Source organism: Diadema antillarum, unplaced genomic scaffold, assembly GCF_040938485.1.
Source record: "Diadema antillarum isolate AM-2024a unplaced genomic scaffold, OU_Dant_1.0 scf00000151, whole genome shotgun sequence".
Lineage (NCBI taxonomy): Eukaryota > Metazoa > Echinodermata > Echinoidea > Diadematoida > Diadematidae > Diadema > Diadema antillarum.
This window is the reverse complement of record NW_027271040.1, coordinates 370,439-388,025: the sequence shown is the minus strand read 5'-3', so window position 1 is coordinate 388,025 and position 17,587 is coordinate 370,439. Positions and strand designations below refer to the sequence as shown.

At 37.1% G+C, this 17,587-nt stretch overlaps 1 protein-coding gene across 3 annotated transcripts in view; it reads left to right on the top strand.

The window, feature by feature from the left end:
- Positions 1-17,587, top strand: part of LOC139721900 (alpha-N-acetyl-neuraminyl-2,3-beta-galactosyl-1,3-N-acetyl-galactosaminide alpha-2,6-sialyltransferase-like) — a 55,692-nt gene that overhangs the window by 17,999 nt on the left and 20,106 nt on the right. For 2 of the 3 annotated variants that reach the window (XM_071633227.1, XM_071633225.1), the window contains exon 1: positions 923-1,063. The exons of the other annotated variant lie outside the window; for it this stretch is intronic. In XM_071633227.1, the coding sequence (XP_071489328.1) occupies positions 1,043-1,063 (21 nt within the window). In that variant the 5' untranslated portion in view covers positions 923-1,042. Of the gene's footprint in view, positions 1-922; positions 1,064-17,587 lie in introns of those variants that run through there. 3 annotated transcript variants of the gene reach the window in all.

Genomic DNA, 17,587 nt, shown 5'->3' with positions numbered 1-17,587 from the left:
GCTGCTATAAAAGCCTCCCTTAATCGCGACCAGTTATTAGATACGGCGCATCTTTGCTTTGATATGATCGCACCTGTGTTTTGAGAGATGAGTATTATATGGTAAGAAATCCGATAGATAAACAGAAAAACCTAGAATCACAAGAACAAAACGGGTCAACAGGAGGAACTTTTTTTTTTGCAGCTGCAAAGTGTAATAGTAGTGTGGGTTGAATATTGTCCTCGAGTTACTCCGCATGCCTAGCTCTCGCTGGGCCAGGCGAACAACGCGGAAATAGTATTGATTTTATCCATACCTTTGGACCCCAATTGTTTGCTCTGGGGCGAATGCATCGAAAATACCCTCTAACAAATCAATGGTGACACTCTGTGTGCCAAATGCTCCCGTGCTTTGCTAACTCTGCACAACTTTGATACCATCTGCGGAGTGAAAAGATGAATGAATGATATGGTTTGAGCTCGAATGGGGGAAACTCACGTATGCTCGCATCATGCGTTTTGTACCGGGAATCATAGTTCTTGGATTTGGGGGCGGTGTTGAGTGATTTGTTATTGGCTGACTCCGGAGAAAGTGGGAAATACCCATCTGGTGGGCGTGTGATGCGTTCACAAGGTTACATCGCTATCCGTTTATCCGCTGATGTTGTGTCGCAGACTTGCGCACTCTTCTAGAGTAATAGGAGCTGTACCAGCCCTGACTGTTGTGTCTTGGGGCTGAACCAAGGAACGAACACTTCTGTCTGCATGCGCACACCGTATCTTCACTGCACTGATAGTCGACTACTTCATCATTGCATAGCAGCGCCATGTGAAGTTGAATACCCTTCTCCTCCGTCAACTGTGTGTCCCTAACATGTTGGACGTCGCCGTCTGCGGCGGTAGAGTGTATCGATGCCTTCATTTATCAAACGGAAAAAAATTATATTGTTTTGAAATGGAACTGTCAGCTGTTGGACATAATAGAGAATAGAGAAACCGAGATACTATGGCATTAGTGTTGATGATTAAAACTTTACTCGATTTGAAGTAGTTTGTTCAACGCAATGGAAGGTTGTCTCCGGACGGTAAGTTTCAAGTTCATTGTTGCAACTGAGACCTTTTGCTATAAGACAAGAGAGTTCTACTAAATTTGTCAAGTGTTAGTATAGGCCCTAGATACTAATTTTCCGTTTCTCGTGCTGTTCCGATATTCTACAAATTACAGACCTGCAGATGTCCATTGTTTAGATCTACGTGAAATCCCTCTTTTTTGGCTCTGACGTTACGACTTGTTAAGACTGATCTTTCGTTCGATAACTGAGCTAGACGCGATAGCTATTTCATGAAAAGATCCAGATAAACTCCAAAAAAGATCGACCAAGTCCAGGTGCTCTTCCACTCAGAAATCACAGAAACCTTGGTGGCGACAAACGAATGTTTTGCACACCACATTTCTCGGGATCGTGGAGGTCTCGACCTTTGCATGGGTTCGCTGTAACATTACTGTAAATTGCGTTGTTTATGCGCTGGAAACGAAAGCGATTCGTTCCCCGCTTGTCGCTCCGACTTCGTCAAGGGCAAGGTTTCAACACGACTCAAGGTGCTGGACTGAACGCAGAACTAGAATCTTGATTTTAGTAGACTCTGCGTCTAATAACGTTACATTTGTATAAACCGATTGCAACTTCTCCCGCTCTGCTTCTATTGATGTCGGCAAGTTGTGTAGAACACCATTTGTCAATGTTTCACCCAAGGACTTTGAGGAGGTATCACGCATGATAGACTCTGTTATAGAGAATCTTGATTCTAGATTCTATAGACCTTGACTTTTCCTTGGTTTTACCACAGTGGCAAACTTGAGGGAGTTGAGTCAAGCCATGTAGACCCTATTGTTAGAGTGTGAAACAGTCCTGTCTAAAAGAGTTCATAGTCTTGACTCCTAGTGACCTAGACTAGACCATCTCCTACTCTTGATTTTTTCTTGTCTCTTTAACTTGTACAAGACTTCCTCCCATCAATAGGCAATATAAAATATGCAATAAAATGTTAAAAAAAGAGTAAGTTGTGTGCAGGAAACATTTGAAATAGATTTTTATATCTATTTATGGTCAAAAGCGTGCAAAAAGTTGTTATGACTTGGTGTTGTGTACAGCAGGGACAGGGGCCTTGCAAGGTTTTGCTTTTTGTTTGTTTGTTTGTTTGTTTTTTTTTTTTTTGGGGGGGGGGGGGTCAAAAGTATTACTAATTAGTTCTTCCTACTTTGACAGAAAGAATCTCCAGTGGAAGAGTCTTGGATTAGATCTTTTTTAAAGACCTTAAAAAACTGTATGTATGTGCCCCTTCCCCCTGGCAAGAATGGGAATAATTCTACCAGAACTCTGAATCATTATTGATAAGTTTACATAGAACTTTCTAGAGGTAAATAACTCGAACCCTAATCTGAGGTTGATAATCATTTAGATTTTATATACAAGCATAATACAAGCTCTTGTTCACTATTAATTCCTTAAATTGTTAATTATTTAGCATGGTTTATAGGCAGACTGTTTTGTAGAACACACAACAGTTTAATATCATGTATACTGATAATTGACAAACAATATTTAATTGAACATTTGCTTTAACTTACGGAGAAAAAAGAGTGTAAAAAGTAGAGAGAGAGGGAGAGGGGAGGAAATTCTGTCAAAAGAAGAATGTCAGCAAAACAAACTGTGTTATTGTGGTAATGGCTCAAGTTTTAGTCCGAGACAAAATGATGTCCATCTTGCTGCGTATGACCGAGTTGTCATTTTGGAAAGACAATCTTTTTAAAATAGTTCTACAATTTCCTGCATTTGTGCACTATCTGCCATCATCACTTTTAGTGTCAGCTGTTGAGCCTTTATATGTATCAGTTTTCAGTCATGGTATCATAAATAGTTCTCTAGCCTTGTCAAGCCATTTCTTTTTCTTTTCAAAATGTCTGATTGTTTTTGTGCCCCCCCCCCATGTGGTTGCTGGTAAAAAGATGTCAAATGGCATGATATGGATGAATGACCAGAGTACACTGTCTGAAATGTTAATACGATGAAAAACATTAAACTTGAAACCTATTTCAATTCTGATTGCTGTAGTAAACCTCTTCCTGTTGTGTGTTTCGCATGTACAACTGGTGCACAGAACGACTTGCATTCCCTTATCAATTCAGTTCCATTCAATTCAATTCACATTTATTTCGGATATAAAACAAGGTAAATATTACAAGGATTTATTTGGGTGACACCTAAAAGAAGCAAACGCTTGTCGGGTAAGGTGCACCCTATTGCAACTGTATAATAAACATAAACAATGATATAATATACAACATAAAAGCGACTAAAAATTAAAAACATACATGCGTACAGACATACAAAATACATTCACAAAGACAAATAAAAAAAAATAATGGATATCGGGTGAGGCATCAAAAAAAAAGTAATGTTGGTTGAAACGTACGTTGACTCAAAAGATGTGAAATATCAGATTGGATAAGTTAAACAGAGGCCAAGTAAACAGTAAAAAATCATTCAATTAGTCAATTAGCATTCGAAATATATTATAAGCGTCAATGGTATAGTTCCTTTGATTTTTATAGAAAAATAATCAATACTAACGTTAATCAACACTAACATCTAGTGATAATTATTAAAATGAACTTTGAACAGTAACACAAAAGAACAATATAGCATGCAAAATATCAAAAGCAGATACTTATTCGAACATATACAAATGAAATATAATGTCAGTTTTTTAAAGCATGCTTACTATCATGTAAAAAACAATTAGTCAGTATTATATCTGGTTGTCACTGATTGCAAGAGGGCTTTTGAGTTAAAGATTCAGGAGGAAGTTTCAAGGGATAAGGTCATTACTCACAATGCAGAAACACATGATACAAGTGATGCCGCATAAAAGAATGCAAGAAAGGTTTCCTCAAATATACATTGTACATGTAGCTGTCATTGAACCTGAAGGCAGATCAGTCGTTAAGCTGTAACATTAAGCACCATAAAGTGTAATTAAAGCAAGTAACTGAAGGATCTTAAAAATAGATAGAAACCAGAACTGAAACATCCATTGCATGATAGGAGTTGCTATGCTAATTAGGAGTATGGTGTACTTCAATTTTGATACAGCTGATCATGAAACTAGTGATGAAACTAGGGATGGTACAGTATTGGCGGAGATGAGAATTGGGCTTTAACTTTTTGCGAGATACAAAGAAAACACTTGTGATATATAGTACAGAGCATACCATCTTAAGAGGAATTAAAAGTTTATTTGATGAAAATCAGGTTTGGAATAACTGAAACATCCAAAAACAAAGTAAAACAAAGCAATCGTGATAAAGTGTTGGCCCCACACTTTATTAGATTCGCTCTTTTTTTGATGTCTCAGCCATTTCAAAACCAATTTTCATCAAATAAATGTTGAATTCCTCATAGAATTACTTGCTCTTTCATATTTTGTAAGAGGTTTCTCATTATTTCACCCCCCCCCCAAAAAAAAAAAAAATGTTGACATGAAATTAGGTCTCAACCAAAACTGTACGATCCCTTTAAAGTTCTAAGATGTAACATATAATTTTGTATTAAAGGGAAACTTAACAAGTTAATTTCATATAGACATACTTTCTATATTTTCCTCTGACAGGGAAGTCATTTGCAGTATTAAAGTACCATACAAAATGTAAAATTGGTAGAGCTACTAATACAAGTATGTCCCAGGGCAATTTTAACTGAAAAAGAACATTGAATGGTATTACCTTTACCATATAAATTCTCAGGACAGACTTATAGTGGCATTACGTTATCCTTTTCATGCCAAGAATATGAAGTTATGAATGTATGCATTTAAGTGTATGTGTGATGCAAGCAGAGCCTCATGGTGTGAACAGGAACCTGGGCCAATTTAATCAAATTCTGATCTTCCTTTTCACATTTGACAAGGTACTGGATACTGTATATTCGAGTGATGTCAAAATCCTGAAGATTGTGATTGAGGGAAACAGGGTATTAGGTTAAAGGCAGATTCTTGCCAAGAATAGGATGTTACGGTAACAAGGAAGTGCTGAGGCTGCATTTGTTGCAGTGAAAACCATTGCACAGTGATTTTTCTAAACAGTACACATGCCTGTTGGTCTCACAAGGTTTCACTCAAATGGCAGAAGATAAATCCACTATGTGCAAGATTGTATATGTGCAAGATTGTATATTTTGCATAAATCTCAAATTACCAATTAAGTTGAAATGTTAGCAAAAGAGGGAAAGATTGAGTAGATTTATTTTCCAAGAACAACTGCACAGCCTAAAAATTGGAGCCCTAATTGTGACTATGAATTGGCTCAAGAATTGAACTTCTTTGGGAAGCTACTATTATCTCAATTGATGGACAGTACAATGCTGTGCCCCTGAAACTTCAGAAATTATGTCAGTCAGCTCAAAATTTCATTTGAGGAAAAAGTGATCCACCTCTTTGGTATTGTCAGAGATAACTAGGGCTGTTTGTCTTGTCACTACTCATTAAGGTAAAAGCATGACCAGAGTATTCATAACAGGAAGTATAATGCAGCTTCATATTAAAGCGGCTTGCAAACTACAGCAATGCTATTGCCCCGTCTCAGCTGGATATTCTGTACTTTCAGTTCTGGTTCTTTTCTGTTTTGTTGAGTCACAAGTATGTCGATAGAGGTACAAGTACATCGCTTGTACAATTTCTGCCAGTTTAAGTTTGTTCGGGTGGGGTGATATGAAGTGCAGTCTTCATTTTCTTTGGAATTGTAAATATATATATTTTGTTCTCTGCGTATTTCATTTCACACAAAGAAATGGCATCGACTTGTACCACTGACTGAAATTTTCGGTAAAGTTGACTTTTGTCAACATTTTTAGCAAAATATGGAAATTTGTTGAACTAATGGTATGTAAAAGTTGATGTATAAACAAGCTCTGGAACTTTTTGTCTTTTTCTTTTTTTTTCTCCACAGAACCAGGTACTTAACTGTGCTCTTTTATTTCATTTTTAGTTAAATCATTTCATGTGCTACTGGTTAAAATGGAAGATATAATATATCACAATGCTATGATGATATGGTGAAAAAGTAAGATGTTTTACTAGTTATCGATTACGTTTTCTAAAATTTTTACTTCATAAAAGAAAAGCCTGTCATACTAGAACTTGTTGGCTTCACATGCTCAATGTAGTATCATATTCATTACACACATATCATCACATATTTCATATTCAGTTTGTTTGTGTGGTGCACTGAACAAATATATGTGTATTGCACACACCTTTCATAAGAATTAAGGGTCAAGGGTAGTTCATCTTTTGAATTTTGGACCCTATTATCCTTCTGCAGTACTGCGTGTCTCTATCAAAGGGATCCTGTAGGTTCTCTCTGCTTGAAAGCATTGTGAACGTGGTAGTCATATTGTAGACTGCAAATGGTTTCAAAGGCAATAATGGTCTAGGGTGTTGTACATGTACATGATGCCTTTATGTGTACGCTGTACTTAGAAAAAGCAGTGTGTGCTATGTGGAAAGTTTGAGCTGGATTCAGTGGGGCACATTCAGAGCATTCAGTGATCTTTACGGAGAGAAATCGCCTGTGCCAGTTCTTCAGAAGGAGAACATCTGTGTAGTTTTGAAGTGGTTAAAGGTTGATGTGCATTAGTTCTGGCAGTTCATCCAATTATTTGCTCCCCCTGTGGTGTGCACTGCTCCGGAGAGCCAGTGCTATTACTGTATCGCTATACCCCCTTGGAGTGTCTTGATCAGGCTTTGCTGAACTTGGACTTGGCCATGCAAGGCCGGCATGTTCTCGTAGTCGGAGGACGGGATGATGATTCAACAAAACTTCATCAACACTGGAGGATGTGAATTTGTCTGAGGAGGAAATTGAATTCATGTGTCTGAAAGCTGCGTTTTCATTCGCTCACTGGTGAATGTTTGTGGTTCATGACATCATGTATACTCCTCTTAGCATTCTCTACAGTCTACGTAAATTGTACACACAGTTGCATGAAAGACAAAGACTTTGCAAAAAAAAGTCAGATTTATGGCTGAATCAAGTAATGAGTATAAAATCAACAAACAAGACTATTGTACAGAATCCATTTACAAGGGATGTAAGACATGCTTAGGAAATTTTAACACATGAATTGAGTTGATCATTAGAACGAATTAGTCATGATAAAAATGAGTATCATATTCATATATGGTTCAAATATGTCTAAAATCAGGAACTGTACAGCTGCATGTATAGCATACTCCGTTGCAATCTATCATCACCAAATCGAAGGAAATCTTGCCTGAATTTTTGAAACATACGTGTATATTAATACATTATTGCCATTTTTGGCTTTAAATTTTGTAGAAGCCGGAATACTTGTAATGATAATGGGCTAAAAATCCAATGTCTTAGCTTTTATTTACTTGCTGTATTAAATTTGCCCTTTTTTTGGGGGGGGGGGGGAGCAATTAATCTTGGGATATAAACAATGTAGAATATTGTGCAAGTCTGTTGCTCTGGAACCATTGAGCTACATAGTGTGCATGATGAATTGATAATTTCTTTATAATCAAAAAGCATGTCACACATCAGTTTTAGCACATGTAGCCTCTTTACATTTTTAGACTCATCCAGGAAACAAAACTGGTGGAAAATAACCGGTAACCGAGACAAAAGAGGAATTGCATCATAAGTGCCAAGTGTTTGGCATGAAAACAATGCTTCTGCTTAATATGCAGAAAATGTTGAGTTGTCATGTAATATTAACAATTATTTGGCAGTGAAGTTTGAGGAGGGAGACTTTTCTTTCTAACAATAATTGTTCTTCCCAAAATGATTTGTATCATTGCTACTGTGCTTAAAAAAAGCCAAAACAAAACAAAACAAAATGTCATGCCTAAAGAATACTTCTGAAATAGCAGTCAGGAAAAGTCCATTGCTAGATTAAGTGTTGAAAAAGATCCATTTACCCACAGACAGACAGACACACACACACGGACCAAAACCAGCACACACCCATACACAAATCCTTTTTTTTTAAACACAAAGGGAGATCATGGATATTTATAGTCATGACTGCAGGGTGAAGCATACATCCGTGATCTGAAATGTGAAGAAATGCCAGTAGTTTAATGAAACACCTTTCTCAGCCTTTTTTTCTTGACCTTTCTCTCGGCGCGATGAGTTTACCAGAGATCCCAGCTGGCTGGTTCCTGGGCAGCGTGTTAAATCGGACCTGTACTAATATCACGGATGAATGGTTTGATTAGAGCTGTAGGGATTGAGGAATATCGGGCTTGATGGAGAGAGAATAAGGGGAGATTGCACCTTTTCACTCTTTCTGCCTGCGCCTTATAGTTTGAATATTGCATGCATCTTTATAGTTTGAATATTGCCTGCACCTTTATAGTTTGAATATTGCCTCCACCTTATAGTTTGAATAATATTGCCTGCATCTTATAGTTTGAATACTGCCTGGATCACATTATCAGTACTCAATTTTTCACCTTCTTTCTTTCTTTCTGTCTAATATTCACGGATGAATGCACAGATATTTTGTATGACTTTGTATGGTGATTTGGTATGTTGACTAGGTATACAGAATATATTCAAAGGGATGGTATAGTTTTGGTTGAGATAGGTATTCAAGTTTTAACTTTCTCTGAGATAATTAGAAGCCTCTTCTAATAGAGTGTACAAATCTAAGAATTCAAAGTTTAATTGATGAAAATTTGTTTTTAAATGGTTGGGATATCCAAAACAAAGTAAAACAAAATGTTCCTAATAAAAGGTGGGCCCTACCTCTTATTAGGACCTGTTTGTTTTGGGATATCTCTGCAATTTCCAAACCGATTTACATCAAGTAAACTTTTAATTCCTCTTAGATTTGTATGCTCTTTAATATTTTGTATAAGTGCTTCCAAATTTTCCCACAGAAAGTTTAAACATGAATTCCCATCTCAACCAAAACTACACCATCCCTTTAACAATGACTTAACATCCCTTTGTTAAGTCTGTTGTGTAAGACAGGGTGTTTGGCTCTGTCTTTCATCTGAATGAATTAAAGTAAAGATTATGTCTTCTCTTTCTCTGTCTCTCTGTCTCTTTCTTGTTCTCATCCTCTTCCTCTTCATTTTGTCATTCCTCTCCTCTTTTGTGGAAGGCCCATGTCATAAGAAATTTAATTTGAAGCAGGGAATGCCCCACGTTCACATAATGTTGAAACAGAGAGTCAACAAATATTGACAAATATAATATGTGAGTGGCAAATGAAAGAATATTGCAAAGATAATTAGATGCTGATGGAAATTTCTTTTCTCCTTTTTTGTTATGCCTCCTCCACAAAGTGTCATTGGACTGGAGGCATTATGTTTTAAGGTCGTCCATCCATTCAGCTTTCCATGCATCGGCCCTTCTGTCCATAATTGATTTTGTTGGGACACTGTAACTTAAGGTATTTAAATGAAAATTGGTTGTATTTATGAGTGGACAAACTTTTGCCCATCAACTTTTGGGTGCATGTGCTCAATATCTAAGGTCAAAAGTCAAGGTCAAATTCTTAACATATCACTACCCCCCCCCCCCCATATCTCTGTAATCCCTGAAAGTATTTTAATAAAACTTAGCATATCTCAGGTAAAGATTCTTTTGGGAAAGGTTTTTGGCCACGGGGTCAAAGGTCAAAGGTCAAGTGAAAATTTAACCTTTTCTCTATATCTTGGAATTGGCTCATGTTATCTTCACTAAACTGGATGCATGTACTGCCTAACAGTGATTCTCTTGAGAATTTGGGGAGTCATGGGATCAAAGGTTAAGGGTCGAAGTTCAGGTAGAAATTCAAAAATCCACTATTAAATACTGCAATCATACTATTTTTTCTCCATGCCTTGAATATCACTCTGTTTTTAATACAATTTACTTAGGTACAATGCATAAACATGAATTACTGCACTATATAGATTCTGTGAGGAAAGATTTGGGCCATGGGGTCAAAGGTTAGATGATAATGTTAAAATGTCTAGAGGGAAACAATATGAATGGCCACATACATTTTGTCCTAGATTATTTTTAATTTAAGCTTAATTTGACTTACCATTTGATTGCATCAAAACCTCAGAACTTACCTTTAAAATTTCATCTAGCAGTGAGTACCCTTTTCAGTATAAGTGGCTTTTTTGTAGATGGTTGATACAGGGACTGTACATATCTGCATTACACTAGCAATTTGCAAGTAGTAAATACTCTACCTCCCTGCTTTTCAAAAACAAAAATGGTGCTTCATATTTGGGTTCAACATACTGTTCAATCCTTTGCTAAGTATGAGAAACATAAATCCTGCAAATGGATCTGAATAAAAAGTACTGGAAGTTGCCATTGGCTATTTAGTCTTGTTTCAAGCCATCATACATATGTAATGTACACAGTGCATCTCAAATCCAGCTGTGCATGTAATGCATTTTGTCAAAATTTGGCCAGGGAACCTTTTGCACTTCTCCTTCACTTACCATGATCCTGTCAAGACCGTTCGTTGTTCCATAAATTCTTTAACCCAATTTAGAAGAGTTTTGTTGAGGCGTAAGTTAATACATGTAGCACAGGCCATGCACCCCTCTGAATGATGCAAGGCAGTAGGATAGGTTATAACCTGACAGATTTTACTCTTTTTACCCCTTTTATTTTGTAATGCTAAAGGCAACACAATCTACTTCATTTCAAGTATCCAGAAAGTGTTCTTGTTTGACATCTAGGCAAATCGTTTGATGTTGGCAAATGCACTCAAAATATGTAGGCAAATGCATCCAAAAGACATGGTTTTATCTGAGATAAAGCTCAAAGGTTTTACAATGTTTGCAAAGGAAGATGTGATCACTTCTAGAATCCTCCTTTGGTTCTCAACATTATCAAAAACCTTGTCTTCTTACCATTTTAGGGTTTTATGAATTCAAATGATTCCTTTAAAGACCACTTGTATAATTTTTCTTCACAAGATTTAATGACTGTATCTTCCCAGTAGGGCCTATGTACTTTACTACCAATTGTACATGCATAGGTTGACATAAATGCACTCACACAAGCACTCTTACCTAGTCAGGGAAACTTATTCACACAGGCTTGCTTAACCCTTTAGTCAAATACCGGTTAGTGATTGGCTAAACACAGTCACGTGATGGAGGCACATTGGTTATGTTCGCCCTTGGGCAGAACATTTTTGTAATGTTCTCCATTGGGAAAACATTTTCACATAACAAATGACAAACGGTACCAAACGATTGAACGATCATATTTTTCACGCAATCAATAGGATAAATTTGCGTATTCCATATGTACAATGTGAAAAAGCAGCTGACCAATTATTGTAATGCGTATGAAAGTATGATTTGACTACTATAGTAACCCATACATGTGTAGCAGATGATGACTTTTGTTGTCGGGAACATGTACCAAACGTTCCACCCTCAGGGTTTAAAATGCTATTTCGGAAGGCTATAAGTCTATCGACTTCGTCTTGGGACTTATAACCCCCTTCAATAGCATTTTAAACCCTTCGGGTGGAACATTCAGTACGTTCCCTCCCCTGCCATCGCCAGTCATCATCTATATAATGTGCTCAGGCATTAGGCTAGACTTGCCACACCTGTTCTTCAGCATTCAATAATCTACCACAAGTTGATGTAGTTGTATTTTAGTTTGTGGCAATTAAGTCCATTCGGGTGTAATAGCAGTTTGCCTCAGTCCTACAGGAAGGCCATGGCATAGTGACACAATTAGGATGAGGTAATCTCTATTCATTGATGAGGTAAAGACATCTGTGTTTATCGGCGAAGAAAGCACAATGAGGGTTAGATGCATGTGATATCACACAATAATAATGTGAGTGCCCGTGCATGTATAGCCCATGCATAATGATAAGTGTTCATTATTTTGTTCATAGTGCAATTAGAGTTTTGAGAGTGTGAAATCCAGACCTGATGTGAACTTGCCAGAGTCTACAGCTCAAGAGAAATGCAGACATCTGCAGGAATAGAATTTCTTTTGCTGTATGTTATTTTATCATTTATTATAAGTTATTCTATTCCTATCAACTCTTTGTAAAGTGGAGGGTTTGTTCAATGATTAATGTTCACAAGGTTAATGTTTAACAGACTCGTGCCAAAGGGAAAATTCAGCAATACAGCATTTGTATCACAATTTGAAATGTAGCTAGCTAGCAGTTAATGCCATGCCACTGCAATCAAAACCCTGCTCTTTGTGCAAATCAAATACTTCTGAGTCAGCTGGCTCAGTCCTTTATTGCCAACATTATCATTATTCAATTCAATTTCTTTTAATAGATTTTATGCACACATACAAAATTTGATACTTGTACATAATGGCAAAGGAATGATAAGTGTTTTCACACTGACATTCTTTGTTGAAAATGAAAATGAAATTAATGAAAGGAAGTGAAGTGAAAGTGTAAACCTCCATACTCTTTTTTTTTTTTTTGCTACCAGTTTGTATTATCAGTGCAGAAATGAAGAGTAACATGTAAGTGGTGTACAATTGTATGTAAATGCTCATAATCAGTTAGCTTGTGCACCTGGGAATAAGATGGCTGTTTGTATTAAAGTTGTCACCAACACTGTGATGAATACTGATAAAAATCCAAGTCCTTCTCTCACTTCTCTTTTGCCAAGATAATAAGCAAGCTCTCTCAGCTAATGCTAATCAGTATGGATCGCATCTCGGAAGAAAACTGGCCTCAATCGGCAAAGCTACGTGGATGAAATACATTGTAATTATTCCCAGACTCCTCCACGCTAGCTTAATGAGAGTTTGGTTGTATTTCCCTCAGGGTGTGTCCCATTTCTGCGATGAAACATTCTCTATGTATGCAGCTGAGCAGAAGTCATTAATGAAGAGGGAACCTGGCCACATGTTAAACACATTTGATTGAAGCAATCTAAAGATAATGAATACGAGACATGACAGTAGCCATTCGATTGGAAGCTTTTAGCGAAGTAAAGCCTCTAATTGTAACCCACTCATGATACATTCTTCCCTCATCACATTATCATACATTCAAGGTTGAGTTGAGAACTTGCAGGGTAGGATCATCAGTATGTATGAATTCAGATGTCTGGCTAGCCTTCCATTAAAGGTACAGAAATTTTTTTCAATTCAATTCAAATGAATTTATTAGGAATTTTCTCTATCGAATATATGTTACAAATGAAATACAGTCATGTCTTTTTGTTTGCAAGACAATAGAACATACAGTGTGTACATCCAAATAAAGAACTGAGATATACATGTAAAGATTAAAGAAAAGAATAAGAGAACACTTCAATTGGGAACCACTCGGGGAAAAAGTGAATCAAATGATCTGACTGAATTATGACACATGTATTGGGAGTGTGAATGCAGAAGACTGTCGTCAAATAAGCATAGCTTGAAGAAACGACAGCCTTGAAAGAGAGGGGAAAAAAGAAAATGGGCAGCATTAGACAGCATAATAGTGTCTAATGATTAAATATGTTACAGATAAATTAAAGTGTAACTTTGATTTAGGCTTGGAGGATGGTTTATGAGATATTATGGTCTTACCATTAATGCTTTTATAGGGTTAAATGGAACAGCATGAAATGAATGCTTTTAATTAACAAATGTTTGCACAGGTAGGCAGCTCAATTTTTATTCAATTTTTGTTTTTTCTGTGTACAATTTCTCAAATTTCCCTAAAAGAAGAAAAAAGTTGTGATAATGTCATAAATCTGCCATTATGCTGTAAATGTAAGCCATGTTCTTATGGTCATGCTATCATTGACGATAGATCGCATCGATGCTAGGCAGATTACAACTGTAGCTCCCAACTACGAGTTACTTTTGCACAATGCTTTAATATAATTGGATATGACTTTTGATAGGACTTTTGAAGACAGTAGTTCAATAGGTTACAAGCTACAATGGATGATAATGTATATCGTGAAGACCAGTGCATTGCATAACTTTCACTTCATGCATACAAGCATTTGCATGAAGATCAATGTCAATTTACTTGAAATATTTAGATAAAGTATTTCACTAGTTCTCACAAAGGTAAAACCTAACTATGAGTTCATTGTTTTGATAGCTGCATTCGCATTGGCCAACTTACTACCGGGGGAAGGAGGCGGATACATGCCCTAATTATTTTAAGTATTTATTTACTAGCATCTGTAATTCCGCATTTCCTGCAGTTGTTTCTGTTATTTACTGCATAAACAATCAAAGTAACCCTTTTTTGTTGTTGAAAAACATAAAACAGCCCCCCCCCCAAAAAAAAAAAAAGTGGTGTGATGACAATGTTTCATGCCTGACATAGCAAAAGCGACTGAAAAAAATCAAGGGACATTTGCATTTTAAAGGGCATGCAAAAGTTGCTTAAATACAATGTAGGTTCATACAATATGAGCAAAGGAATTGTGACATGACTACCCATGTGTGCTTTTTCAATCAACCAAATTATGGAGAACTTATCATTTATTCAAAGCATGGGGTGTTTAATAGTGCAGACCTACACATGTGTTAGTAGGGGGGGGGAGGGAGTATAGTGACTGAACTGAGTGGTTTCAGGATCCCATCATATTGATCAACTTGTAACTATGCTGAGTGGAATAGGTAAATAAGTGTTTTATTCAATATTTAATGATATAGCTGATGACATCAAGTCCTCATGATTCAGTAGGTGTTTGATAATCCAAGGGCATTAGAGATCCACCCCATGTTCTAGATTACATGGAGAACTTAAAGGATATAACGTCGCTGGGATGACAAGACGTTGTATCTGAAATTTTTGTGAAAATGACTTTTTTGGATTCATGGTCAAGTAATTGGTTAAGGGATGTCCTGTCCAAATCCTAACTGTCATACCCGAAACATGAAGCCAACACGACTTGTCAAAGGGAAGGCTATCCCATTCGCTATAGTGCTTTGACCGCCATGTTTTTTGGCTCTCCTGAACATTTGACATTTTGGAGATACGAGGTCTTGTCGCCCCAGCGACGATAAGTTCCTCAGCTGCAGTTTAACCCATTGAGGGCGAGTCCCGAGTATATTCGAGCAAGGGTCTAGGGGAAATGCATGTTGTAGCAAAAAAAATCAGTCTGTCCTCAATAGGTTTTAAAGGAAACCAAGCCCAAGTATAGATGTGACTTGAGTCAAAGCAGCAATATTAGCTAGGTGGCAAGTTGGCTCAGTTGGTAGTGCATCTGCCTCCATCAGATCCAAATGACCCAGGTTCGATTCCCAAGTCTAACTGAGCAGTGTTGTGTGTAATCATATAGTCCCCTCTACTGTAGTAAGAGACAAAATACTCTGTTCCTCGGATAGGGCATAAAATGGAGGTCCTGTGTGTGAGGTAGTCACAACTCAAGCATGTAAAAGATTCTGCTTCATTCATTACATTTAACAATTCTGCTTCATTCATTCATCGCAAAGAGCAGGCTGCATAACCCAGTGAAGTGGTCCCGCCTGTACATCCAACTGGAAGACCAGCTGGTGCAGCTGAATGTGAGCTATCCAGCCATCTTTTATGGAAAATGAACAAACAAACAAAAACAAACAATACAAACTTCTGTTGATTGATGTCAAGGTGACCATGCCCTATTTTGTCTCACAATTTAATCGCCATCTAAATGTTACTAAAATGTGCTGGGCTTCGATCTCATGAAATTTTTCTACCACATGCCCAATTACAATTGTATGTCACACAGGCTACAGGTAGCCCATATAGATTCAAAAGCTACTGTTGCAAAGAATTTCTGCTTTTGATAGGAACAAAGTCACAAGGCTTCATATTCTGTGTATATATGAAGACCTGTACAATGTACCATAGCTGCCTCTGTGAGCTTGTGCAGGCCCTGTAGAGATTCTTGAAACAGTTCTCAGAAGGTTTTTTTAGGGGAAAAAAACAAACAAAAAGAGGAAAGACTAGTGCTACTTATTTTCACATTCCTAACATTACAACAATAGAGTTTGCATCAATCATTAGTCTTCATCATACAGGCTGCAAAGTTTTTGTCTTGTCATCATAAGAATAAATATCCTGTATTGATCACCCAAATGCTCAAAGACATCAAGTTATATTGAGAGATATTATTCATAGTGCTGGCTTTTAGTTAATAGTGCAGTCTCTCCATCTGTAATCCACCTCCTCCCTTAATTTGACGTACCACAGACATCAGTATTTTCTTAAAGTGATTTATTTTTTGTGCTTAGCGGCTCCAGGACATATTTGCAGGTTCTTGAATTTGTACTAGCGAGAAGAAGCGTGACATACGCGACAATTAATGTTCCGCAAATCTTCAGCATTTACAGTAGAAATCTGAATATAAAATACTCGGATCACCTAAAAAGATGTACACAATGACATTCTAAAATTGTTGCAAATAAAAATTTTTCAAAGTGTTCAAAGATAAGTGTTACCTCACAAAAAGTGTGAGTCTTTTCTTTCTTTTGAAATCTGTCTTTGCTGCATGGTATCACTTTTTCTGTAAAACCCTTCGTCATTTTTTTTTCTCTCTCTCTGCTGGTAGTTTCCTTTCATTTTCTTGTATACAAATGACTAAAGTTTCCTTGGTCAGCTTTTTATTGTCTTTTACTCTCACTGCCTTTTAAATGTCAACGTTATGCTTTGTTTCAAGCACTTAACTGGCGTTTAATACCCATCTCCTACAATGTATGTGCACAAACCTGCAGCACTGTTTGGAGTCCACAAACCAGTGCTTGCTGTTCCATCATGTTAGATACCGTATGGCTTTGGAATAGCTTTGCCCAAAATCCCCAGTGTGCACAACTCTTATGCTGCTGGATAAGCTATAGGGCATTCAATCAGGGTTCAGACTTAATATGGCAGTCTCATAATGCATCTGTCTGGTATCCCAGAAATCTTTAAGATCATGCTTTCTGTATATAACATGGCATACCATAAAATTGCGCATGTTTCTTTCTCTCTTTTTTGCTACATTATTGGGTTATTTCAAGTTACTACTTTTCCTTTCCTTTCCTCTCGCCCCCTCCCCCCCCCCCCAAAAAAAAATGAAATAAAAATGTCAGATCACCCAATCTACAAGTTTCTATTTGTGACAGTACAATACAAAACCAAACAAAAGAGAAATTGACTGATTTCCCATAGACCTGGTGATGTCGGGTCAAAAATGTTTGGGGTCAAAGGGCAAAGCTGGGAATCTGGCATTTGCTGAAAACAAAAAGAACATATTTGTGACCCGCTACAACAAAAGGATCCTAAAGTCACTGACGGGCGAGCCAAGCATGGCCCAGAAAAATGCTATTTTCAGGCCTTTCCTTTAATCATTTAGCTTCGCAATTTCGGCAGATGATAGAAGATACATTAGACTACAAAATTATGTAAAACAGAAATCTGAACGTTTTGACAGATTTTAGTAATCTGACTTCAAACTCGATTTTCTCGGCTCACCCGCCAGCGTCTTTAGGATCCTTTTGTTGTAGCGGGTCACATTTCTATGTAAATCTGAGATTTGAATTTGAAAGATTGAAGTTTTAAAAAAGTGTTCAAAGACATACCCATTTATGATTT